Below are 26,056 nucleotides of genomic sequence, written 5' to 3' on the forward strand. Positions count from 1 at the left end.
TGATCACCAAAAAATTGCTATATTACATGTTTAGGTACAGGATTTAAATATTCAAGCATATGATGAGAAGCGGCAAGGTGGTTGCAGTGTACAATGTAAACAAATAGCTTTGGAAAGTGAACGTAGTCCTTGAGAGCATTTTCCAGACAATATAAAAACCCCTTTCTTCTGACTCGTAAATAGGACCATAGGCCAACACAAAGTATCCATGGTTCAGGCATCTGATGTTTTCTAGTAAAGTTCAGTCAAAATGGGCAGTGCTGAGGTCTCCGAAATAGTAAACGTCTATTTCTTTACTTTAAAAAAAAATGCCACGATTGCAGCACAGTGCAGCATATACCTTAAATACAAAAATATTCTCTGTTCTTTTGTGATAATAGACCTTGCATTCAGGAAAGTAGTTACGTCTGCCCTGGGCAGATGCAGTCCATTTCTTTCAAGTTATGTAAGGCAATCACCGTGATAATTTTACTTTATATGGCTAGCGTCCAGAACTGCTCTCCATGTGTTATGTTTTGCGCCCGCTCCATAAATGTTCTGGGGTGCTTTTGTGATCTGATGAGCACTCGAAAGGCGACCTGCGGCCCAAAGGAGACCTGGAATCATAGGAAGACCTCTGATCTAAAGGTGATCTCGGCCCACTACCAGAAGCTCTATGGTCCATTTGCCAGTCTGAATGGTATCGGTAATCCCTGGAAGATTTGTGATGGCTGTAGTCAGAACTTGATCTGTGATCTGAATGTGAACGGTGATCAGAATGGGATCTGTCCTTTAAACTTCCTTCCGTGCTTGACCTATGATCTCTGCTTCTGTGGTCATCCAGCTTTCTGTGTTTGCTTTCACTGTGGTACCTGCAACAACAAGAAAAAAAAAGAAGACATATGAAGGACAATAAAAATCAACAATCATAGAACCAAAAGCCTATTTGTCAGGAACAAACATAAAACAATGCAGAAAAACCTTATGCAAGCACTTATTGGTCACTGTCAAGCTTCACATTTTTTGTGCAACCAATACTCTGTCATATCAGTGTACCATTGTAATTGCAGGACCTGGCGGTTATGTCTGGACTGTGCCCGTCACAACCAACACCAGGTGTTTAAGGATACCATCAGCGCTACATATAGAAGACTACAGATGAAGTGTTTATAACCACTGCATTGTACCTTCCGTCCCATTTGCAACAGCGAGTGAAGGTGCCCCCAAATGATTGAAGAGGTCAATCGTATATGGTTACTGCTACATACAAAATCGTTGGCTATTGTTTAGCAGAATGTTATAGGTCAAGGGAAAGAGTGTCTTTTCTAATTGCCAATCTTCTAGGAGCAGGGCAAATATACCCATAGGTCTACTGAGACTCCCTGCATGACAAGAGAAATACCACTTTACATATCTCAGACCCATTATTTATTTCTTAAACTTAAATTGTCCACTTCACTGCTTACTGCCACTGCTAAACTATACTGCAGACAAATCTCTTTAACACAATGTAACATTCACATAGGTTTGTTGACAAATCCCTTCATACTGTTCTACAGCGCAGTCCTTGAACACATTCGCCAGAAGAACTGGTATCAGACACTGACATGAGGGGGGCACTGTGTATTTAAAAAAACCATCATCGACATAACCCAAGAATATGATCAAAGGGGTTGGTCCCGTGTTCCCCAATGGACTTCAAGAAAATGATTTTACGGCGCGTACAAAAATCGTATTTACTTTTTTGTCCATTGAGGGACATAGGGTGTAAGGTCCTTCAGGCCGCTCTTTGAGCTGCCAAATGTAAAAAAAAACTTCCTAAGCTGACATTAGTTAAGGCATCAATGTCCACCAGGTAGAACTTAGAGAACATGTGAACAGAAGACCAGGTGGCAGCTTTACAAATTTGGAAAACATTATCCTTATGCCAAAAAACCTAAGCAGCACCAACGGATTTAGTAGCATGTGCCTTGACAGGAGATGGTGCAACCCAAATATTGAGACCATAAACTTGGATGATAATCTAAGCCACCGAGAAGTTGATGAACCTTTATAAGGATGAACCTTGAAAGAAGCAGTAGCTGAAAGAATCTTTCACACCATGAACCAAATCAAGGTCATCAGAGAGAAATAGAGTGACATTTCCTAAGGGAAACCACGAGCCAGACAGAGTGACAGAAGAACCCTGCCCTTGTTGAGAATAAAGGAAGAGACTGCTTTAGGTAGGTAGGATAGAAATATCCTGGAAATCACTGATTTGGAGATGCCTCTGTCATTCAAAAACCTTGGGCGTTAACAACCACAATGTTAAAGTCAGCAACCGTAAAAAAAAAGGATGGAAAATCAGCTAAAAAACCTGTCATCTGAGGGCTTGAAAGTTTGGTTGAGAGCTTAACCAAGCACACTGAAAGCCTTGACAGTTGCCATGCCTTAAAAGCAGCTGTTTTGGGACACATTAAGTTACCAGGGCAGAGTAACACACAAGTCAGTTAGACTTTTCCCAGCCGAACTGATGACCGTTCTCCTAGGACACTAGCAAAAACTGAGGCCTGCTGGTGGTAGGAGGGGTAATCCAAGGTTGGCCAACAGGTTTTTTTGTTCGGTAGTGTTCACTCCGACTGTGAGTGAACAAGAAATTCATTAATGTTGAAGAGGCACAGTCTTCCCTGTCTCCCTACTGCCTTCCTATGACACCAATTCTATAATAACTGGCTATTAACATTTAAACATTGTAGGTAGATGATCCGGAGAGGATTAGATTGGCTTTGGGGATTAGGAGGGAATCATTTTTCTTTCATAAAGCATATATGATTTTGCTCTAAGGGGGGGTTTTTTGGCCTTCCTCTGAACAAAGGGTTTATGGTTCTGAGGATGAAAGGTTTTTTCCATTTATTTTTGGCTTTCAGTTGAACTTGATGGATTGGTGCCTTTATAATTATACTATGCAACACATTCCCCTCAGAAAAGCTGGAAAATCAGATATGCAGTGAGCACTCACCTATCCTGCTTATAGTGGTGATCCCAGTCTCTGTGGTCTTTGCCATTACTGAAGCTGGAATAAGGTCTTTTCCTAGAGTCACTCTTCTTGTAGGAATCACTCTGGTGTCTGTCCTTATGGTGGTGATCATTGTACTGTGATAAGTGCCTGTCAGAGGAGTAACTGTCTCTACTGCTGTCGTCATGGTTTGCGTTTTCTTTTAGCCTGTCTACATCTGAAAAAACAAGCAGCATATTAAATTAATGGGCATTTTAGAGAACAGTAACAGTAGTTTAACATCAGTGGCTGTTTGGAGAAATATGAAGACAAGACCTTTACATTTGATACACACATGCACGCACACACATGTAGACGAAGACTTGTGTCAGGCTTTGTTGCGTGAGGGGGGGTTCCACAAGTAGTTTATGGGGTAAACCATTCACAGCTGCAAAAAACAGTTATACTGTGTTAAACATTTACCTGGATGCCGTACGATCGTGTTTACACTGCTGCCAACGTTCTGGTCATTGTGCTTTAAGAAAAGAAAACAATTTGAATTATGTCCATCCAATTAAAATGGAAAGCGCTGTGCTTTCATTGTACAAGTACAAATCAGTTTACCTGAGATTCCTGGCGCTTCTTGATAGCATGTTTGTAAAGCTTGTGCAGTTTCCGGGCATCAAATTCAGTGAACTTCGATACAAATATCCATAGGTTTCTAAGCAACAAGGAAATGGACAGTTAAAACTAACATCCAATAAAACCAATGTTTCTTTTACACACTGGCTAATAAGGAAACTATCAATGGTCTATTAGAAGATCTTATCAGCTGCTTTACTAAAGACAAAAGTACTTTTTCACTCAAATGAGTGGCTTTCTATGCAATGTAAGGAGACCAGTCTGGAAAGAAACATGGAAGCTGAAGGCTATCTGAACATGCTAGTTGCTTTTACAGCTTCAGTCACGGACCTAGAACAATTATGTAGATAACTTCTGACCAGGGCCATTTCTCTAATGATGTGACAGGAGACTTAACTCAGGCACCATCACCTTCAGTCACTAGGGCGGTGGCAGGCAGAGCAGCAGGTTGGCAGTGGTGTAACAATAGCCTTAGAAGCCCACACAGGTTCTGCTAGGGGGTTCACTGAGGAGGGTTAATTAGGAAATATAAACTAAGGTTTCCAGTAAAGAAAAGCTGAAGTCAGACCTCCCTCTGTGCAGTAAAACATTTTCTCATCTATCTTAGTGTAGATTTAGTGCCCTTTAAACTCCTGCTACAAAACTGGGATTTGTGACTGCATTAGGCATAAAGGGTTAATATCAGAGTTTCACCTCTGTTAAAACCTTATAGATGGGCTGAGGTTTGTAGTTTTATAAGAAAAAAAAAAGAAGTTTAATAAAGCTAGAGTTTGAAGTTTGTAGGTAAGTGTGTGCAAGAGCATTATTCATGTTATCATATTATAAAATATTATTAATTTGATCAAGGTTATTATTAGTACTACTATACATTTTTTTTTTTTAATCACCAGCACTGCTCCCTAGTAGTGTACGGACTATGCCGACAGCTCTCCAGCTGCCTGTCCTTGGTACATACTTCATGCTTAGATCAATGACACATTCACTGGAATTTACAGAGCGTCTCTACAACGCTCTTTAGAATCCTGTTGTCCATCTACACGGCACGTGTCGGTACTTGCACCAGATTCATGTACCTATTACAAACGCAACTCAATGGCCCAGAATGCACCTGCATCAGCAAGCTGCATTGGAGTGCAATTCAGAATGAATAGTACTACATAGCACCATTGCAGGTAGGGTGTGGTGGGTGCTTTGCGGTAACACGTATGATATGCGGAAACACATTCTCACAAGTCAATACTGTGAATGGGACCTAAGTTTTGGTCTCCCTTGACCCACGTTACTGTGTACAATCTAAGCACTCTCAGGATTGACTTATTACTCGAAGGCTACATTTAAACAGGGCTTAAGGCTGGGAAAAGAAGCTACGAATTCTTGCGGCAGGAATTTCAGGTGTGTTCATACAAATGTGGTTGCTGTGCCCGTTTAACTGAATGACAGCGGCCTCATCAGTCAGTGCAGTCTGTGTGTAATCATACATGGAACTATTATATGCGGTTTGGGATGGCACAGATTGTTCCTGGATGCAATCGGTCTTGTTGGTGGCCAACAAGAGAGCTTAAAAAGGAAAAAAAAAAAAAGAAGCCTCGCCTTGTATTTTATTTTTCACAGCTCAGTCACCTAACTCCCACAGTGTATGTTACTTTTCATCCTATACTTCTGTGTGCGGTAGAAACTGATACGGACTGACAGTTTACTCCTCTTCATTCCCAACCACGCTCGGCAAAGAGACAGCCTCTTACGACACTGCACTTTCTGGACACAAGTGAAGTCACAGGGATGCAGAGGGAGGGCACACGCTCCCACAGGAATCAACACGGGCACTAGAACTGCATTGTTTTTTTGTCCGAAAAGTGCAGACACAGCAAGAGAACAGCTGTCAATCAAAAGGCCATTTCCTTTGCAGATTGTGGTCAGGAATGAAAGGAATCAGTCTTGTCAAAGCCTTTATCTCCGTTTCTACATCACACAGAAGCCTGGAATATCTATGGGCTAAAAACCAACACACACAGAGGAAGTTAGTTGACTGAGCTGCAAGACGACTTTTGAACCCTCTACCAGAACTCTTTCCACTGTCTTCTCAATAAAAATAAGAATGACTGCACAACAGCCTGCACTTGCAAAACAAATCAGCAATGGCAGATCCCACGAGACTGCCCTGGTCCTTTACATTACACCTGCAGTGTATATACAAGATAACAGAGCAGCTATATGTCCTGACATGCTAAACAGTTCAGCAGGTCAAAAAAACCTCTTCCTTGTCCTAATCTCATTGCACTGCCTTGGCAACATTCAGGTAAACCACATTACCCACAAAATGAGTCCTGTCATGAGAAATAAATGGGGTTCCATAGCGGACCTAAAAATGCTAGTTGCCTGGGTGTTGTGCCAACCAAATGACTAAGTACTTTATACGTCACTGACACAGAACCTACATGCAGATCAGGAAAGTCAGTCCTCCTGTTCTTCACACTTGTTCTGGATAAATTATATTTAAACAAACATTGGGTCTGGAGGCAATTAGTATTTTCAGAAAGATTGAGCAATGTCATCAATGTATTTAATTAAAAAAGCAATATGTTTATTTTCCCTACCCCCAAGCTACACAACGTTAGCAGTTAAGTATGTGGTCGTCATAAATGCTTAGAACCAAGCAGTTCAAAAGTTAGCGTTTAAATAAAAAAAAACAGAGCTTCATTAGCCACATTACAACACAGTTGGTCAGTGATTTACACATTTTGAAGAAAGATAAATCAGTAGTAGGAACATCCTTAGAGGGATTGAAATGACTGAAGTTTTTCCTTCCATATGCTTTACAAATTTTGCATGCAGCATTCAACAAATTTAGATGAATGATGGAAGCTTGTCTAAATAGTTTCAGATTGGCATCTAAGATCAATATAAACTATATATAAAAAGGAATAAAAAGTACTTACTTCCTCCATTGCTTAATTTGTTCAGGGTTTGCATATTCTTTTAAGCATTCTGTAATGTGATCCCCAATTCTGATGAGGCACTGCCTGGTGTGTTCCAGCTGTTCTCTCTCAGAGAGTCCCTTTTCAGGTCGATCCAGCTGTTTCAATGCTGCCTTCACCGGTCTCATCCTCTCTTTACACTTTAAAAGAGAATATATATATAATCATGTTAGGGGGGATTGATTTGTGAACATAAACCCTTCCCCACCCTCCTACCATACTGTGAAAAAAACAAAAAACACTGATCTAACATCAACTTAAAAGAGAAGTATGACCAAGCCTTTTATGGCTTTAGTTCTCTTTTGAGTCACAAGAGGACAATTACTAATGCCCTTCCGAGACCCAAAACTCAGCATATGGCGGGCTATTGCCCACTACCTGATTGACAGCCGGCTCTGCCTCTCTAGAGACAAAGCCAGCTGTGCCCGCCCCCTCCCCTGTCTGTCCCTCCAGTCAGTGCTGGAGAAACGGAGAGGGGAATCCCTGCAGAGAGGCGACTGAGGGCCAGTTCACACCACAAAACGTGCTTTCCAGAGTTTGGCATCTGGAACGCACTAGAACACAAGCCGCCCCCTGCGTTCAGCGGCGCATTGAAGTCAATGCACCGCCACACCCCCTCCCACCCCTGAACACAGGGAGCCGGCCGGGTTGCGTTCAAGACCAAACTCTCTGGAACGCAGACTTTGTGGTGTGACCCGGCCCTGCCAGTCACCGCAGGAAAAGGATTGTGAACTGAACGATCAGCAGTTTGTGAACACTCAGTTCTCGAATTATAGAGTCGAGTGTGACAGCTGCAGTGTCGCACATCAGCTCTAACTATGGGAGTGTATTTCACTCTTCCCATAATTCTCCTTTAACAGACACTGTGGTGTGTGCAGGCAGGGATAGTGACCGACTGCGCCAACCTGTAGTGCTTCCTCCTGCAGTAGAGCAGGAGGAAACTCAAAGCTGCTCATTTTTGCAATGTAATTGTCCTTTTTGGGGCATTTGTTTGGTGACATGTAAGGACCCCCACAAGTAATGCTGAATTCCCTTAGGAGAAACCTATCAGAGACAAAGGTTGCCATTACAAAAGCTATTTTTTTGGCTGTCATATTTACCTATCTCAAACTGCCCTCTATTCTTTGATCATATTTGAGATCCTAGGCTTACAGGAGAGAAAGGTAAACCCTGGGGCCAGGAAGGGGAAAGCTGGCACTTGGAAGTCCAGTAGGAGTGTCTAGGTGGTTCTGCATACACGAGTTTGATTTAAGCCTTGGATTGCCTGACGGTAGCATTTACAGAGTGGCAGTCAAAAAGTTAAAAGCAGAACACCAGACTAAATTAAAGGATGGCATGCCTGCTAATGCATTCCTCGCCATCAGGATAACAAAGCAAATGAGAACACAAATACATCAGTGATGGTAAAAGGATATTACAAGTACAAAGAAAAAAGAAACTTACAACACTGAAAGTCTTTTGATCGAGCTCCTCTGCCTCGTCAGAAATTGGGACAGGCTCACTACTGGCAGTTATATGAACAGGTGTTTCAGCAGAAATGTTTTTCTTCGGTTTCTCTTTCTCAGGCTTCACATCATTCACCTAGGCAATAAATGTACTTTTAATGGCTGGAAAACAAGGGATTCATTCACGATCTGTCATTCCCTTTAGTTATTTGTAACACGCATCATGGGGGTACGTTATAGGAACAATGTATATTTTATACTGCCTCAGTTGCAGTAGTTAATCTTTGGTATACCTACCTTTATACATTTTCCATGCGTCTTTTGGCAGGTCACATGATGAGCCGGGTCCTCTTTGGATCTTGTCAACCGCACAGGGTTTTTTAATGATGCAGAGAACAGCGCTGCCATGAGCACTGCTCTATGTATCATTATATACTAGTGCAGGTTACCATGAATCCCTGACTGTTTTAAAACGCTGCAGTGGGACTATTCTTCTTTGTATTAGCCAGGAGTTGGGCTTTAAAAACACATTAAAAGCAAATCTTTAAAGGCAACATGGTAGAAGGTGGAATCCTAACTACAGTAAAATGTACCTCAGTTAGAAAGAAAACCGATGCCTTCTGTTTCAGTGATGCTGACTAAAATTTAGTCGATGGGTTCTTCTATAGGGAAGAGAGTGGCTCAGCATCTGACAAATTAAGCTTCTGGAGGTGCATTTACTAATCAGGGGGATCAACAAGTTACACTAAGCTAAAAAGTGCTTTTTGTATGAAGTAGTGAAGTGTCTGTAAGGGGACTGGAAAAATGCTGTTGACAGCCGTCAGTCATGCCTGTGGTAAATACTATCTATTCACAATGGCCATGGGGTATTTATTCAGCAAAGATCGGGCAGCCAGCAGAGTGAAGGATATGCCAAGTTCATGTGAGCTTCTATGTGAACTAGCCAGAGAGAAGGAGGGAGCAATGAGGCTGAGAAGTTCATTGCAGTGCTGCCTCCTCTGCAGGAGGTAGACTGAATACATCTAGTGGCGTAAAAGAGAGACTGCAGCAACGGTTCAACTACCAGAGCTTCATCAGGAGGGAGGAGCCACAGGGAAAGAGTTCTGCACATGTACACGCTAGGCTACTCTCATCTGTGCTGCATCATCGGGTCCCAACCGAGGAGTAACAGAGGGAAATGCAATCAGCAGTTTGGGCATTACAGTGCCCGATTGCCAAAGTAAAGAAGTGCTTCATCAGAGAACATTCCGCTTGCAATGCAGCTGTGGGGAACTATTAGACACAATAGGCCCCAACGTATGTGGTGCACACAAAGATGTAATGGAATATACTGCCCAGCTGTTAGCTGGAAACACTGCCCAGAGGAAAAATAAAAAAGGGAGGGAAGACCTAGCCTCCTACACAGTATTCAACAGAATTGTTAATAGTAACAAAGTGATGTGCTCTACAGGAGGCTGCATAGTCACAGTACATGATAAATTCCCAGCATGGCCATAGGAACTGTGCATAATCATGATTTGCCACGGCCCTGGTCCTGACACTCAACATGGAATCCCTATACTGGCCTAACCTTAATGAGAAGGCTTCATAGCATGAACACACTATTATCACTAGGAATACTGGATCATCGCAGACATCAACATCTGCATGAAAATCTCAGATTGGAGAGCAGTGGTGTGGAATTCCTATCGACCGACGCCCGGGATATGCAGTTTCGGGCGCCGGGCGAGTAGTTTTTTTTTAACATTTAGCCCTGCTTTGGACAAGCAGAGCTAAATATACAGCGTGGGGCCGCCGCTCGTTTTTATACAAGTGATCTAATTAGATCACTTGTATGAAAGGATCGGCGGCTATTGTGTCCGGTCACCGCCACCGTGGCACACAAGCTCACCATAGAGCCCGAAGAGCAGACGAAGAAGGGACGTTCTTCGTCTGCTCTGTGTAATCACTGAGACCATGGCGCTGTGATCACAGCGCCACCTGTCTCAGCCGTCAGGAACTGCACAGAACATCAGTTCTGTGTTGGAGGGCAGGTTCCATAGAGATAACCTGTCACCTCCAAACTATCACATAGGAGTTTTTAAGCCCTATGCGATAGGAATAAAATTAAGTGGGAGAAAAAAATAAATAAAAAAAAAAAGTTATAAAAAAATAAAAATATATACAAATTTAAAAAATAAGTGATAAAAAAAATAAAAAGTTAAAACCAACCCCACTGCATGAAAATAAATGCATGCATAGGACATTGTGTGTGTGCGTTGAGTGCTGCCGCCTTTCCACAGTGTGCCATATTGTGAGAACTATGGGGGGTCAGTGTTTTTCCCCATAGTTCCTCTAAGGGTCACAGGAGGACATAAACTAGCGACCTCCCGTGACCCAAAGTTCAGTATACCGCGAGCTACAGCTCACTATATACTGAGACCGCCGCAGCCGACACGGATCCTGACATTACTGTCGAGATCCAACCAGCTGCATGATTGACAGCTGGCTCTGCCTATCTAGAGGCAGAGCCAGCTGTACCCACCCCCTCCCCCGTTCGTTCCTCTAGTCAACGCTGGAGGATCGGATCAGTGACAGTTACGGCTCTCTGCAGGGACAGGATTACGAAGTGAGCGAGCGACGGTATGTGTTCCCTCACTTTCTGATCTATAGAGCCGACCTGTAACAGTTTCATTGTCACACGTCAGCTCGAACTATAAGGCTGAATGAAAATCACTCACAGTCCTCCTTTAACCAGTTGACATCCGCGGTGTTAAACCCCCTTCCCATCCAGGCCATTTTTCAGTATTCAGCGCTGCGAGCAGTCTGGCGACGGCAACCCGCCACTGCAGCAGTGCCGTCTGTCCGTTTTTTTACTACGGGTGGACGGCAAACAATTGCTCCGATACCTTCCCCAATACTGGAACTTCTGGTTAGCAGAAGATTTCCTCTGACCGGTAGTGCCGTAGGGGAACATGGAGCCAGCTTCCCGTGCAATCAGCAAGCGGGGCAGCAACTGACCCAACCCGGTTTCCTGATTGTCTGGGAAGCCGGCTTCCCAGCCAATCAGGCCATTATTCACCGCCCGGTTTCCTGATTGGCTGGCTCGATGCTGATTGGCTGGGAAGCCAGTTTCCTGGCTAATCACGATCAAGCCGGCCAAACAACATGGAGTCGGCTTCCATGGCAATCAGGAAGCTGGGTAGCATGTAATTACCTGCTGCCCAGCTTCCTGATGGCATGGAGCAGGCTTCCCGGGCAAACAGAATCATTGCTTGTGCTCGATACCCAAAAGCCTATATTGGTGCATCCCTAGTTTTGATTAAAACATTTTTTTTGTATTGGGACAAGTAGATTGTTATGCAGGACAAGTAGATTCGGCCCCCGCTTTAGCCCTTGGACAAGTAGTGGAGAGATTAACAGGATTTAATATATCACCCCTGAATTAACCAGTGCTCATTGGCTGACTGGAGAGACTTCCAGGATTTTAAATATGCAGCATTAATCAGCAGCTGTTAATAGAAAATCTAAAATTCTAGCAGACAGGAAAGAGGCATCCAAACTTCTGAGGATACTTAGCGTAAATGGGCAGGTGTGAGGTGGCAGGGGTTACAGCATCTAGGGTAGTGGCCTTCAGTTTCTTGTGCCTGGTGGCCATTGCTACTGTATGCAGCAGTAACACCCTATGCTGCCTAATGCAATCAAACTTTGTTCCCTCAATGGATAAAAGAAAGAAACATTAAATACAAGGGGCACCAAAGACATAGAATTAAAATGTTAAGGTTTTTTGTTAAAAGGAGTAAAAGCACAACTGAAGACATTTCCTTGCAGGCCAACTTTTCATCTGTGTGTGCAAAGTTCAGCTTAAGCTATTAAGCTCTGTAAACAGACTTTTTTCAACAAAAGGAACCAAGAAGAAACTGGAAAACATAAGAGCAGTCAAACGTTGCACCTGCTGCTATATATGACGAACATAACTATATGTAATATTTCATATTTAACTTTTTTTTTCTACCAATAATTTGAAAAATCTTTAAAATGATAATTTAGCTGAATGTTATAAAGGGAAGTGTTGTGTTCTTCATTATTCCAAAGTAAACTTCATGTGCTATTCTCTTGATGTAACTGCACTTACCTTTTCCTCTTTAATTTCTTTATCTTTCGTAGAATCTTTTGTTTTTGTGTCTTTTTTGTCCTTTACATCTTTTTCTTCTCTCTTTTCTTTTTTAACATCCTTCTTGGTGTCCTTAGTTTCCTTCTTATCCTCCGCCTCCTTTTTAACAACTGGTTCAGGTTCTATTCGTTCATCATTTTCTTTCTCAGCTTTAGACTTTTTACTATTTGTTTTCACCGAAACCTCCTCTTCCTTAAAAATATTATTAATAACAATTCTGTTATGATGGTGGCGGAAAAATCATGGATTTGCAAACTAAAGAACTGCGTCCCCCTGTGCCTAGAATCAAACATGTAACTGCGTGGCAGTGAAGCAATGTCAGTTGTCTTTAAAAACACTGCTCTTCATCACATGACTTTTATGTGATCAATATTCATTTTGTACAATCAACTGGAACTGGCAAGAAATATTTAGAAACCCATATTTATAAGCTGCATTTTCCTTTTTGTTTACTGACCCCATCATAATGTTACCCATTTACACTCACCTTTTCTTCTACTTCCTCTTCCTCCTCTTCCTCCGATTTTTCAGATGTAGGCGGAGAAGATTCACTTTTTATTTCCTCTTCAATTTTCACTGGCTTCACAACCTTGCTCTTTTTTCCTCTAGCTTTCCTTCGCTTAGAGCTTCCCTGTGTATAAGAAGGAAAAATATAGTCTAGTAAAGTCACTGATTTCATTTTTTTATCTTATTATGATGCATGATAGAAAATGATAAGCTTCTACTTTGGGTCCTCTATTATCTATGTCGGTTAACAACTGTTGACAGAAAGCTAGTATCTGGGAAGAAGCCGACGTCAAATGTACATGGCACACAGTGTAAACCCATGGTTGATGAGGATTTTATACCTTTTTATTTAGTGCACTGCTATTTAAAATGAACTCTGGAATCTATGCCCCCCCAAAAAAAGGCAGTCAGAGGACAAAGGAAAAGTAACTAGTATTGGTGTGGTCCCCCTACAGCTAATATTTCTAAAATTACTCGCTTACCATGCCTTGCTCTGCACTGTGTAGAACAAATAAAGTATTTGTAGGCAGACTGCCATCTTTGGTAGAGACAGGGCTTTGCTTTCTCAGAGTACCCAGAAAGAAAAGCAGAAAAAAGCAACCTCATCCAAAGAACAGGAAGGGAGGACTTCCCCCCACTACAGTGCTGGATTCCTGAGCCAGCAAGCCAGGAATAACCTGGCGACAAACAAATCGGTCTGTGCAGAGACCAAATATAGGTTTATTATACTACAACATATTGTTGCGTTGTACAGGTCTGGAGTAAAACTTGGTAAAAAAAACTACCTGGAAGAAGGTTACCAACAGGCTTAGGACTCTCATGCAGAAGCATAGAGTCTCTACTTCTGGACTGGAGAGTTCAAATCTGAGAACCTTAAGTTTCTCCTATGAAAGAAACACTCTGGCCTGAGCTGTAGCCAGGACTAGACCCAGATAATCCAAACAACGAGTCAACCGACAATGCAGATTAGAAGTTTTTATACAAGGATTTTACAGTACAGCACTTTAGCCAAAGTGCCCTACGCATATGTTCTGCCATGAAACAAGAGGCTTGCAGCAAACAGTCACAACTGAAGTTTAATGTTCTAGTCATCTTCTCATATTCAACAAGCAATGGATAAACTGCAGCAATGGTGAAATCTCTTAGGGGATATATACCAAGTCACAGCCAGAACCAAAAAACGACACTGGCAGAAGCTAATGCTCTAGTTTGAGTGGTGCAAAAGCTGATATGGTCTTATTTATTTTCGGTATATTAGCCAAGAGACGGGACTCTTCAGGAGTAAAATCAGAGCACCTCAGAATCTCTTTCTGCAGGCAATTGCAGAAGAGTACACGGAAGTGCACTTGCGGCCACTGTAATCAGAGTGAAATCATAACTGGTTGATTTGGGCCATAAAGTCTTGCATGACCGTGATTAAAAAACCTTCACCAAATGGACACAGGATGCAGCGACACCCAACACAGCTATAGACTCGGAGGGTGGAATAGACTTGGCATGACCACACCGACATGCAACATGACTGCATTATGCAGATGTTAGCACCATCAGTAGGCACGCTGCAAGCAACCAAGCAACTGTTAATGGAAAGCTGGTAGCAGATTAGGATTGAATGGCCAGGAGAAGGCCAAAGTCACTGAAGGTGGCCAGCAGGAGCGGATTGGAGTTCCCTGCAAAATGGTATGCAAATTAGGTAGTTCTTGTTGGTCATGTACTTAGATGAAGCACGGAGATCTTCGGGAATGCTGAAGTTTTACTTGTTTACAAGGACATTACATCAGAATACAGAATTGTGAGAAAGACATAACAGATAAAACTTCCTGTATACCATAGACGAGTAAGCACTACAGACTAACATTGCAGTATACTGCCATCTACAGCTCAAAAGACATAATTACAGTATATGCTGTTACATTTTTCAGTGCTCTGCCCATTTTTTAAGTGCGTCTTCAGGGACAGGGCAAGTGCTAAAGTGACTCTGAACCTCACAAGTGTTCTGCAGGTAACTTTTGCTGGAAAGCGCCCCATGTGGAACCCAATGCCTGAAAGTTACTTCCAGGATATCACTGCACTGTGTCCAGTTCAGTAAAGTCCAAGGGTAAAACTCCAAAAAGACCAGGCTGAGGACAACCACGCTAGATAGCTGCCAGAGACAAAGCTCCAGAAGTAATTTGGAAACTGTACTGGGGGGGCGGGAAAGAGGACGCGAGCAAAAAGCTCTAGGAATTGCTAGCAGAAAGAGGGGTTTATCCTGGGCTGACCTAAAGGCTTTTGTATGCCAGTGGCAGCATAGCCCATATGTTAACGGACTTCCAGTGTCCCGCAATGGATGAGAAAGAAAACGCAATTATGCATACAACAAAAGCACATCATATAGCTTATATGACACAAAAAAATAATCTAAAAAAATCTAACGCTACTTACACCTCCTGAAAGCCGTTGTGCTTCTTTTCTTGCAAGGTCCTTGTTTAGAAGTTTAATGAGGTAGTCTGCTCTGGTCTGTAACTGCTTAGCTTGAGGCTTTTTGTCTGGATCATCAGGTAATATCTAACCGAGAATAAAACATACGACAGCTTTTAAGTGGTTGTCCCCATATTTTATTAGGTACATACCATCTGCAGCAGAAAATACATTACAACAGCTTGTAGAACTTATTCCGACAGGTGCAAACAGATGGATGTGCGATTGTAGTAAAAGCTTAATTAGGAAAGGATATTTCCCTAAATTTATTGTGTGCACATGTCATTATGAAAGCAGAGTTTCCAGTCATAACAAGTTCACAGAAATGATTTTGTAAGGATTTAAAGAGTTACAATAATGAATCAAAATTAGTATGAGCTTCTGAACAAGTGAGGTCAGAAGAGGACAAAACAAGCTGATGACCTTATCTGGCAAGACAACTATATAAAATATATTAAACGTACCTTTTGCGTTAATTTGAGGTCAGGGTCCATTTTAATCATCTCCCAGCTGCCATATCCATACTCATAAATACCAATTAATAGATTTGAGTCATTCTCCTTGTTCCATTCTATATCAAAATGTGCTGCTTTTGTGTGGCATGGAATAACGTATCTGGGGTTATGCAAAGAGAATTATATCACCATGAAATCACCTCAAAATGTCTGGGAAACAAGTATACATGGATTCAAAGGCTTTTCAAGCACAGAAAATAGACTTCTCCACAACTGTGGCTTATACACAAAAAGTGAGAACACACATTTTCCCATCCTTTTCTCCTGATCAAGAAACCGTAACTGATGACAGCCATTACTTTCTAGTGTTCAACATAAGGTTTAGCCATGCAGCAGTGAAACAAAGATGTTCATGTATGTATGTATGTATGTATGTATGTATGTATGTATGTATGTATGTATGTGTATGTGTATATATATATATATGAATAGAAGGACAGTAAAGAAGACTCCATTCCAGATTTTTAATTAAACAAAAGACAAAAAGTGGGTCAACGAGATGAAAAACACTTGTGTGCACATATGCCAAGTATATACCTACATAAACCACATACAAATCTATAGGAAAGCATCAGTCTAAGCACTGCTAGAAAATTGCAGTATAAGACAATCACTGAGAATTAGCCTAACAGCAGAATGATACTTGAAATTTTGTATCATTTTCTAATTACACAAATAGCTCTCGAGTGAATATTAAAGGACCAGGTAACATAGAACCCCATTTTAGTTTTGGTTATTTGAGGACTGTGGGGATTTCTCTACCAGAGATCTAATCTCCACCTAGCAAACAGCAGCCACTATAAGGCACCAGAAACAGGAACCATACCGCACTCCTTACCGGGATTCCCACTTGATGAAGGTGGGTGAAAGGCACCAGGCACACAGGCATTAAAATACATGCTTCCAGGTGCGTTTGGGGCTAATTTCTAAACGCACCGGGAAGAATGTAATGCTTTGCTATGGCTGAATTCACACAGATGTTTAGCAGCATCTAGGCGCGTTTAGTCTAACTGCATATACAAAAACAGGAATTTTGTGCATTTTGGGACCGTTTATCCTGTTTTTACGCAGCTAAACACGCTTTAATGTAGCCAACCTCTAAACAAAGGGAAAAGTAATCTGGGAAGCACAACAGTTTATACTTCCCAGATAACAAGTACCACTCTGCAAAGCAACAGACCCTATCTGGCTCAAGTGCCGACCCTCCCTCTACTACTATGAGTACTGCTGTGTATGGGATTACAGGAGGCTGATATAGACAGATTTAGGTATTTATACCAATTCTGCTTTTAATCATTTCTAAGATTATTGGCTGGCTTCCAATCAAATTAACCCTATGTTTTGCAGGCAAGCTGTAACTGAAAAATGTGCACAAGCTGATTGAACCCAGAGAGTCATAGATTTATGAATTACTTTACACTCAGGTTCAGTATATCTGAAAAATCAAGGGAAATGTCTCATACCTTTTCCTTTCCTCCGGATCTGAAGGAATAGATTTATGCAAAGGAAGCAGCTCTTCCTCATGTGAGCTGACAAGCTTTGCATTAACTTGTACTCCTGAAATACGGAATGTTGGTCCTTTCATTTTTCCTCGCCTTCCACCTTCGATAAGGAGAGAAAAAAAATTACTGCTGTAGAAAAAAAAATTCCATGCATATAGATCTAGTTTGCTGAGCTAAGAGTCCACACTTCTACAGACAGCACATAACACAGAGTAATGCTAAACTACCTATAGGAATTACAGGAAAGCCTTATCCCCTAGTGAACTTGTGCACTGCCTTCATATTGAAGTGCTGAAATCCAAGGATTATAGGGCCTCACCATTAGAGCACTTCTCAGGAAAAAGATGTTCTGAAAATGCTACCAAAATTTTAACAGGCAAAAATAAAGGCAAGTTCTGAAGTGAGATTCACATCAATGTCCCAAAACAAACTCCAACACACTTCCTAATGATTTTCTGTATGAAGTTAGGACATTAAATGTATTCCACATACCTGTTCTCTCTGTACCAGAACTGTCCTTTAATGCTTTAATGCAGCCATTGTGAACCAGTTCTCCAAGTCTTCGGAGGTCTGTTTCTGATTTATCCACAAGCTCCGCATCTCGAGCAATTGCATCTAACCTGGAACAGAAAGAAAGGATTATTTATTGGATTAATTTAACACAACAAAAATTCACATGCAATCTAAAGTCTCCAGCAGGATACATAATCCAAATCCTGAAAAGCAAACAGATCGACGCCATGAAATATCAGACGGAGCAAATTAGGGCAAGCTGATTTTTTTTCTCCAGGGGTGAATAGGTGTATTAAAGTATAAAGCATCACTGTACATCTCAGAAAGACTGACTGTGGTGTATACCAGTCACTGATGCTGTATCAATGACCTCACTAAGCAGCAAGTCTTCTCTTAAGAGAACAGTGCCAGCTAAACCCATCTACAGGAAAATGAATTCAGTTCAATAGCTTATATATATATGACATGTAATTGTCTGACTTGTTTTCAATAAAACTAAAAAACTCAGTTTGCATTCTGCTTTCATTCCCTTCTTTATATAACAAACACATAATTCAATTACTATAGACAAATAAACAGGTATTTGCTATTGCTTTGGGTATATTAAAAGGAGAACTATGGGGTCAGTGTTTTTCCCCATAGTTCTTAGGGTAACGGGGGGACACAAACTAGCGTCCTCCCGACATTAATGAAGAACGCTAGGAAAAAGATTAACCATTGCAGTGGGGCTACCCCTGCACTACAAGGGTTAAGTGCTTGTTTTGTTATACTCACCAGACCATCACATAACCGCACACATTAACTTTGGGAAAAGATACCCGTTTTCTTTCTATAAAATGCAATGTGGTAGGTATAGAAAACAATGCACAAGCCAATTCCTAGAGTTCTGCTTTAAGTTAATTTACCACATCAGATCCAGCCACAAACTGAAATGCCAGCTTTGGTGGTAAATCTTTAAAAGCAGTTATAGTGTTAGAAGAGTTGGTCAGCGAGATATGCACTAGTAATTGTTCTGCGCTTATCCTATACATCTCAAAATGGATCTGGTCCTACATGGTCATTTTTCCCCCCCTTTTATCCCTGCATGTGAACAGCGATCATTAAATGAACACACTACATAAATGTGAGATATTTGAGCAATTTACCTTTCTAAAGGTCCACCAAACTTTTTATAACTTTTAATAAACCTAGAAGCACAAAAGAAAAAAAAATGTAAGCTCATACTGTGGGAAAACAACATTATTTCAAACATACAAGGACATACACTTTAGTAAAAGCCAAATAGGTAAAGGAAGGCTTTTCTACCCAAATAAAAACTGTCTATTGTCTGAACAACAAATATTTAAATGCGGATAACACCGGGGGTAAATTAAGCAATAATATTTATTGTGGTAATGCAGTTATACCTTCTTATTTCAGCATCACTAAAGCCTTTAATGTTCTCTCGTGGAATCGTTCTTGGCCGGCCCCTTTTTTTGGGGCGTTTTCTGTCAGAACCAGAGTCACTGTCCTCGGACCCAGAGTACCTTCTGTTTCTGCTGCGTCTACCTTCGCTTCCATTGAAGCCAGCCTGAAGTACACAAAACCATCATGAAATGCAAAATCATACAGCCAAAACAGCAGCATCAAGTTTGCAACAGTGGAAAGGAGTGTCCAAGTACAAAAAGGAGTAACAAGAGATTCCGCTATATATCATATATATTACTTGTTTTGCACAATTGCGCATCCTAGGAAGAAGATAGATTTCTTGAAGCTCCTTCTGTCTCTCCTCTTCCTCCATTCTTCTTCTCTGGTCTGTAGGAATAATGTCCTCCCAGGATTTTGAATTACGATCACTTTCTGCAATATCATCTTCCTCCATTGTAGAAAAGTTAGCAACCTTTTTTAAAAAAGAAAAAAAAAAAAAAATGAACCAAGGTGACAGAATATCATGCAACTGCAGTAATGACTCCAGAAAAGGCACTAACATTTGTTTATACCTATAGTGAAGTGCATCTGCTTAACGACAGCTTTGTCTGTATTAAAAGGTACCAGATCAGAAGACACTTCCTATATGAAGGCGATTATGATTAAATGAAATACCTTGAATTGTGAAAGCAGCTCATCTCCTACAGTCGTTAGGCCGCCTTCATTTTCATGCGTTTCTGCTCTGTTCAAGATTTCATCAATGTCCATTTCCTATATTTAAAATAAAAACAAACACTCAGCACAAAGGGGCCTAAAGAATAAGTGCACTTTGTTTTAAAGTGCACTTATTCTTTAAATGCAGGTCTGTGAGACAGAACAACACATGCTACATACATTCATAACAAGACAACAAGCTACGCAGAAGAAACGTTCTACATATTGGATTTCATACCTGGGGCTCCTCCTCTTCTCCTTCAGGTTCCTTGAATAATTCTTCAGCACCAAACTTTAAAATAGCAGCAAGCTCTTCTTTGTTAAATGGTGTAGAACTTTGAAAGGGATAAGACATGTTAGTGCAAAGTATCAACTAGTAGAATATACAAACGGCTTATGGCAACATATACCTAGATGGAGTTGATCCAGTGTGTAAAACTGTTTTGCCGGTAGTGTCCATTCTCTGAATAACAAGATGATCCAGCACCATTTTTTTCTTCGCTCTTTCAATAATTTCTTCCTCCACAGAGCTTTTGGTGACCAGGCGATATATGTTCACCTAAAACACAACAACATAACATATTAAAAAAACAAAACATTTACTTTATATCTATTACATTTTTAATTTCTTTCAGAGGAGACACCATTTCATGTAACCACATTTATCTGGGGCAACAATGGGAGAAACTTTACTAGGTTCAAATAGCATTTAAAACACTAGCACACTTTGGGTGACGGGACGACGCTAGTTTGTGTCCTCCCGTTACCCTTAGGAGAACTATGGGGAAAAGCCCTAACCCCATAGTTCTCCTTTAATCCGATCTTCTTTCCTGTCGTTTTCATCTGACTCCTCTGTCCTTGCTGGCACTTCCTGTCCCACGGTATCTGCATGCGGGTGCACGCTGTCTATATACTTACCTTGTGTCTCCTCGTCTCCCGGCCGAAAATGTGAACTGCGCATGTGCCCGCCCGAGAACTTTCACATTTTCGGACGGGAGCGCACGGGGAAGACAAAATGTAACTTTTACAGCGTTTTTTTTTTTTACACTTTTTGCATATATCTACTGCTTGCTAACAGTAGATATATGCAAAAACACCTGTGTATAATAACCCTTAATAACCCTTTAAGTAAACAAACAGATTGAGATAAGCCAGATGCTAAAATAGCATGGGCAAATTACAAATATATAGGGCTGGTAATGATTCAAATTTTTGTGTTCGATTAATCGAAATTTTTTTTTACTCGATTAATTTCGATTATAACGCACATACAGATCCAACTACATTGGCCTATAGTATACAGCACAGCAATGAAGTAATAAAATGAACTAGGATCACACTAATCCAGCATGTTATTAATCTCACGTGCCCCACTCAATATGGCCGCCGCTTGAGTGGGGCAACTCAGAATAACAACGTGTTGGATTAGTGTGATCCTAGTTCATTTTATTACTTCATTGCTGTGCTGTATGTGTATAGGCAAATGCCTTTGCTGGCGCTCGTGCAGAACAAATACTCACCGGCCCAAGTGGCTCTGTCGGCTAACGAAGGGAAGGGGGAGGAGTCCGGTGACGTCACGGACATAGACGTCACCGGTCTCCTCCCCCTTCCCTCCGTTAGCCGACGGAGCCACTTGGGGAAGGGGGGAGGAGTCAGGTGACATCGATGTCCGTGACGTCACCGGATCTCCGACTGGACTCCCGGAAGCCGGCGGAGAGGTGAGTGTTTTCATTAGCGATCAAAAAACACTGAAAAATGACCTGAACTGTGGAAGCTGTGCCCCAAAAAAGGAAAATGACTTTTCTAGATGTTCTCTATAACGTAGCAATTTTGAAATTTTGGAGTACAGGTCCACTATAAATTAATGCTGTTTCTTAATGCTCATTGATGACTGAGTAATGTGCAATAGTTTATTGGAAACAGTAATGTAAAAGGGAAATACTGCTTTCCTTTTTAGTAATATAGTATATAGCAAAGTTAAAGTGAACTTCTTTTTCTTCTATTACATACTCCACATACTCCAGCTAAAGAAAAAAAGAAAAACTACACAAATGCTAAAATGATTAGCCATTAAATATACTCCCAAACATAAGCTACAGAATGGTAGTATTTTGTTTCAAAGAAGTGCCAGCACACATGAAGTTATGGCTTGAAACAGCTGCATTCTTTGCTTTAAATTCAGCGTCATGCATTTTCTACCTCAACTGGCGCCCCCAGAGAAAATAATCCAGCAGTGTCACATGGAAGACCCTGTAAACAATTAATAACCTTGAATGCTGAAGGAATTGATGGGTCTAACGAAGGGGGGAGGAGTCCGGTGACGTCACGGACATAGACGTCACCGGACTCCTCCCCTTTCCCTTCGTTAGCCGACGCAGCCACTTGGGGAAGGGGGGAGGAGTCCAGTGACGTCTATGTCTGTGATGTCACCGGACTCCTCCCCCCTTCCCTTCGTTAGACCCATCAATTCCTTCAGCATTCAAGGTTAATTGTTTTACAGGGCCTGCCATGTGACACTGCTGGATTATTTACCCTGGGTTGCCAGGTGAGGTAGAAAATTTCATGGTGCTGAATTTAAAGCAAAGACTGCATCTCCGACGGAACTTCTGCAAGACCCGGAAGCCGGCGGAGAGGTGAGTATCGATCAAAAAAATGAACGATTAATCGTTAATTTCCGCAGGCCTACAAATATACATTCTACACACTTCTGGCAGAGTATCAAATACTAAAAAAAACTAAAACTTCTGTCAAAGACCCTTTTTCCCCCTGACCCATGGAATTCAGATCCAAAGGGTTAATGTACACTGCAGAAAAAAAAAATGGATGAAGTGTAAAAGCAAACATGTACAGACATCCTATACAATAGAAGGTGAATATACTTAAATTTACAAAACAAGACCCTAAATACATAAAGTGGCATCAATAACACTATATAAAGATTAGTATTTTGATCACTGTTAACTTTAAATAAGAAGGGCTTTTTCTTTTAGTTTTATACACAACTAGCTTCAGCCTGCATACATCTCATGCATTACACATACATGGTAGTTAAATACATTTACATTTTACAGAATGTATTACAGTTTCAATGTTGGACGAAAAATGTAATCACCTGTTTCTTTTGTCCAATACGATGAGCTCTGGCTTGAGCCTGCAAGTCATTCTGTGGATTCCAGTCTGAATCAAAAATGACGACTGTATCAGCGGAAGCCAAGTTTATGCCAAGACCACCAGCTCTTGTAGAGAGGAGGAAGCAAAAGTCCTATTAAATGGAAAGATATTGGGATTAGATATAATATTGCCTTGTCTATTTACCTTATGGACTCCTGGGTGCTTAAAGCTGAACTACATGCAAACAGATAACTACACAGCTGAAATACTGTTGCATGGCTCTGCCAGAGGATTACACCACTTTTTTTTGTTACAGTGGTGTTCCCACAGCCTGCTGAGAGGACAGTGAAAAAGAAGCAGCGGGCTGAGAAAGTCTGCTCATTTTTTCAATTGGCATATTCCTTTTCAGCACACCTGACCAGCTCCTAGCTCTGCAGTACAGATGACTACAAAGGCAGATACCAAGTCAAATTCAGATACAGTAATACCTTGGTTTACAAGCATAATTCGTTCCGGAAGCATGCTTGTAATCCAAAGCGCTTGTATATCAAAGCGAACTTCCCCATAGGAAATAATGGAAATTCAGATGATTCGTTCCACAACCCAAAAATATTCATATACAAATGATTACAATACTGTACTGTAATATAATACTGTACAAAATATAAAGACAAATAAACCAATTACCCATACCTTTGTGGTTGGTGTGAGGGGGACGAGAGAGAGAAGGATTATTGTGTAGGACGACTTTCACTATCACTAACGGAATCACTGCTATCTCTTGACTCAATGGAATCTTTTTCATTTCGTGAAACCTTAACAAGGAATCTATCCAATGTGACATTGTGTTGTCGTTAAACAGACTCATCGCTCACACAGCTACAGCCTTATTCGGGTGGCGCTTTTCTACAAAATTTTGCTCTTATTGCAAGACATTTGCTTGTATATCAAGGCAAAATTTTTCAGAAATGTTTGCTTGTCTTGCAAAACGCTCTCAAACCAAGTTACTTGTAAACCAAGGTATTACTGTATTTACACAAGTTGAAAGAAAAAAATAAAAATTAAAATAAAAAGGATTTTTTTAACCCTACAATCTTTTTCACGGATTCCATTGAGGGACATGGCTCTGAAGAATTCTGAGACTTATGGTTATGCTTTTGCATTTTAGGAGAAATAGACACTAGGCAAACAAATTAAAAACATCAAAAAGGATGACAACCTAACTAATCCGCTTAGAAATAGTGGATCTAGAAGCGGAACATGCTTTTTTAGAATCTTCTGCAAGAACAGATAAAGAGTCAGAACTTCGATAAGAAGTTGACTAATCACCCATACAACAGCCAACCAAGGAAAATACATTTCCATAAGATGAACAGGAGTGGGACAAAGTGAAGGTAAAACCATGTCTTAATTAAAATGAAAATCTGAGACTACCTTCGGAAAAAAAAAAAAAGGAAACCCGTGGTCTCAAAACAACATCGTCTCTATGAAGAACCAAACAGGTCCTTCTCTACAAGACAAAGCAGACAACTCAAACCCTTCTAGCCAAGGTAACGGCCACAAAAAAAGCAACCTTTTTTGGTTAATAAACACAAAGAAATGTCTCATAGGCTCAAAAGGAGGTTTTGAAATACATAAAACCAAGGTCAATGTCCATGGAGGAAAAGGACACCTAACAGGAGGAGTCACATGAGTAGTACCCTGAATAAAAGTACGACAAAGACCCAAATATTCCAAGAGATGTGATGGAACTAGGGACGAATTCTCAATGTTCAGAATCCAACCGAAGTCCTATAAAGACTTCAGCAGCATCTAGACATCGAGTTTCAAAGTAGGAAGAGACTGTTCTCAAAGTAAAAAGTCATTCTACAAAAAAAAGAAAAATACCAAAACCGGAGCAAGACGTTTTGTAAAAAGAAAACAAAAAAAAACCCTTGGAGGCAAAGCCAACCCGAAGTGAAGAGCCACAAATTAATAATGAAGGTCGCCCATCGCCGATGAGCTGAACATACAGGAATGTGTAGATAGATATCCTTTATGTCTATGGAAACAAAAAAAGAATAAAATCTCGTTGTCTTAGAGAGGCAACATCTGACCGATGCCTCGACTCCATCCAGAATTTGTGAATATGTACAAAACGTATGAAGTGCTTTCAAACCAGAATCGAACAAAGTCTTCCGCTGGGTTTGGGAACCGTAAACATGTTTGAGTAAAAACCTTCAAAAGGCTCTGCCAAAGGGACAGGAATAAAGCTCTGCCAAGGAACAGTAATAACACCTGGATCCAACAGGCCTTGAACAGCACAAAAAGTTTCATCATATAAAATATATAAAAGACAGAAAAGGAGCAGGATTACGACGCTGATCCCTGTTTTTTCACATCCGAGGCAAGTGTTCACTTTTACCTTCTGTAGCATTTTTAATAATCTAACCCAAGGTAGCTTCAAAAAGACCACTCACATAGGGTAAACATAAAAGTCCCTTTTTACACTGGGGTTCGAAAGAAAGAAAAGAAAAAAAAAAAGAAACACTCAAGACAACAGACTGCAAGCATCAAGAAACAGGTTTATGAAATGAGAAGCAACAGTCCTCTGATCCACACAATAAAAATGTAGATCAACTGCAGCAGTCGCCTGTTCTGTACTAAAAGATTTTGTCCAAGTAGCCAAAGTCTGGGAAATAAGGACCGTAGCCATAATGGTTGAAGAGCCGATCCAGTTTAAAAAAATAAAAAATAAAATAATAATTCAAAAAAGGATCCTGGGGCTTAACGTGCTTAGGAACTAGAAATTGCTTATCTGGAATTTCCCAATCCTTGTATAAAAATAGGATGAAGAGGAAAATAAACTTGCAGACATGCTCAGGTTTATGTGAACCTAGGCTAGAAATGATAAAAGTAGAAATAACAGAAGGATCCTTTAATTTTTAAAGATGAACACTCAGCCTAATTTAAGAAGGCAACCGTTACTTTCTGATGCCCAGTGTATCCGTCACATCCCAGCTACTGCATCAATGATATGGCATAATGTTTATGACAAGCATACATTAGATGTATTGTATTCATGAGCTGAATTTATGAGCTATGTTCTTTAATCAAGAAAGGAAATGGTGCATACCCCAGGCACCTAGATAAGCGCCACCAATATCTGGCTACTGTATA

The 26,056-nt window shown here is 40.9% G+C and overlaps 1 protein-coding gene across 1 annotated transcript in view; it reads right to left on the bottom strand.

Moving 5' to 3' along the window:
- Positions 1-296: 296 nt before the first annotated feature.
- Positions 297-26,056, bottom strand: part of CHD1 (chromodomain helicase DNA binding protein 1) — a 64,770-nt gene continuing 39,010 nt past the window's right edge. Inside the window, 18 exon segments of the mRNA XM_018562193.1 lie at positions 297-851; positions 2,978-3,191; positions 3,437-3,488; positions 3,578-3,674; positions 6,532-6,710; positions 8,014-8,130; positions 12,626-12,799; positions 15,100-15,222; positions 15,600-15,750; positions 17,114-17,252; positions 17,645-17,772; positions 18,811-18,852; positions 19,072-19,235; positions 19,371-19,544; positions 19,748-19,843; positions 20,025-20,121; positions 20,197-20,345; positions 22,899-23,048. Of these exon segments, the coding sequence (XP_018417695.1) occupies positions 509-851; positions 2,978-3,191; positions 3,437-3,488; positions 3,578-3,674; positions 6,532-6,710; positions 8,014-8,130; positions 12,626-12,799; positions 15,100-15,222; positions 15,600-15,750; positions 17,114-17,252; positions 17,645-17,772; positions 18,811-18,852; positions 19,072-19,235; positions 19,371-19,544; positions 19,748-19,843; positions 20,025-20,121; positions 20,197-20,345; positions 22,899-23,048 (2,589 nt within the window). The 3' untranslated portion in view covers positions 297-508.

Source organism: Nanorana parkeri, unplaced genomic scaffold, assembly GCF_000935625.1.
Source record: "Nanorana parkeri isolate BGI_ZX_2015 unplaced genomic scaffold, ASM93562v1 scaffold564, whole genome shotgun sequence".
Taxonomy (NCBI): domain Eukaryota; kingdom Metazoa; phylum Chordata; class Amphibia; order Anura; family Dicroglossidae; genus Nanorana; species Nanorana parkeri.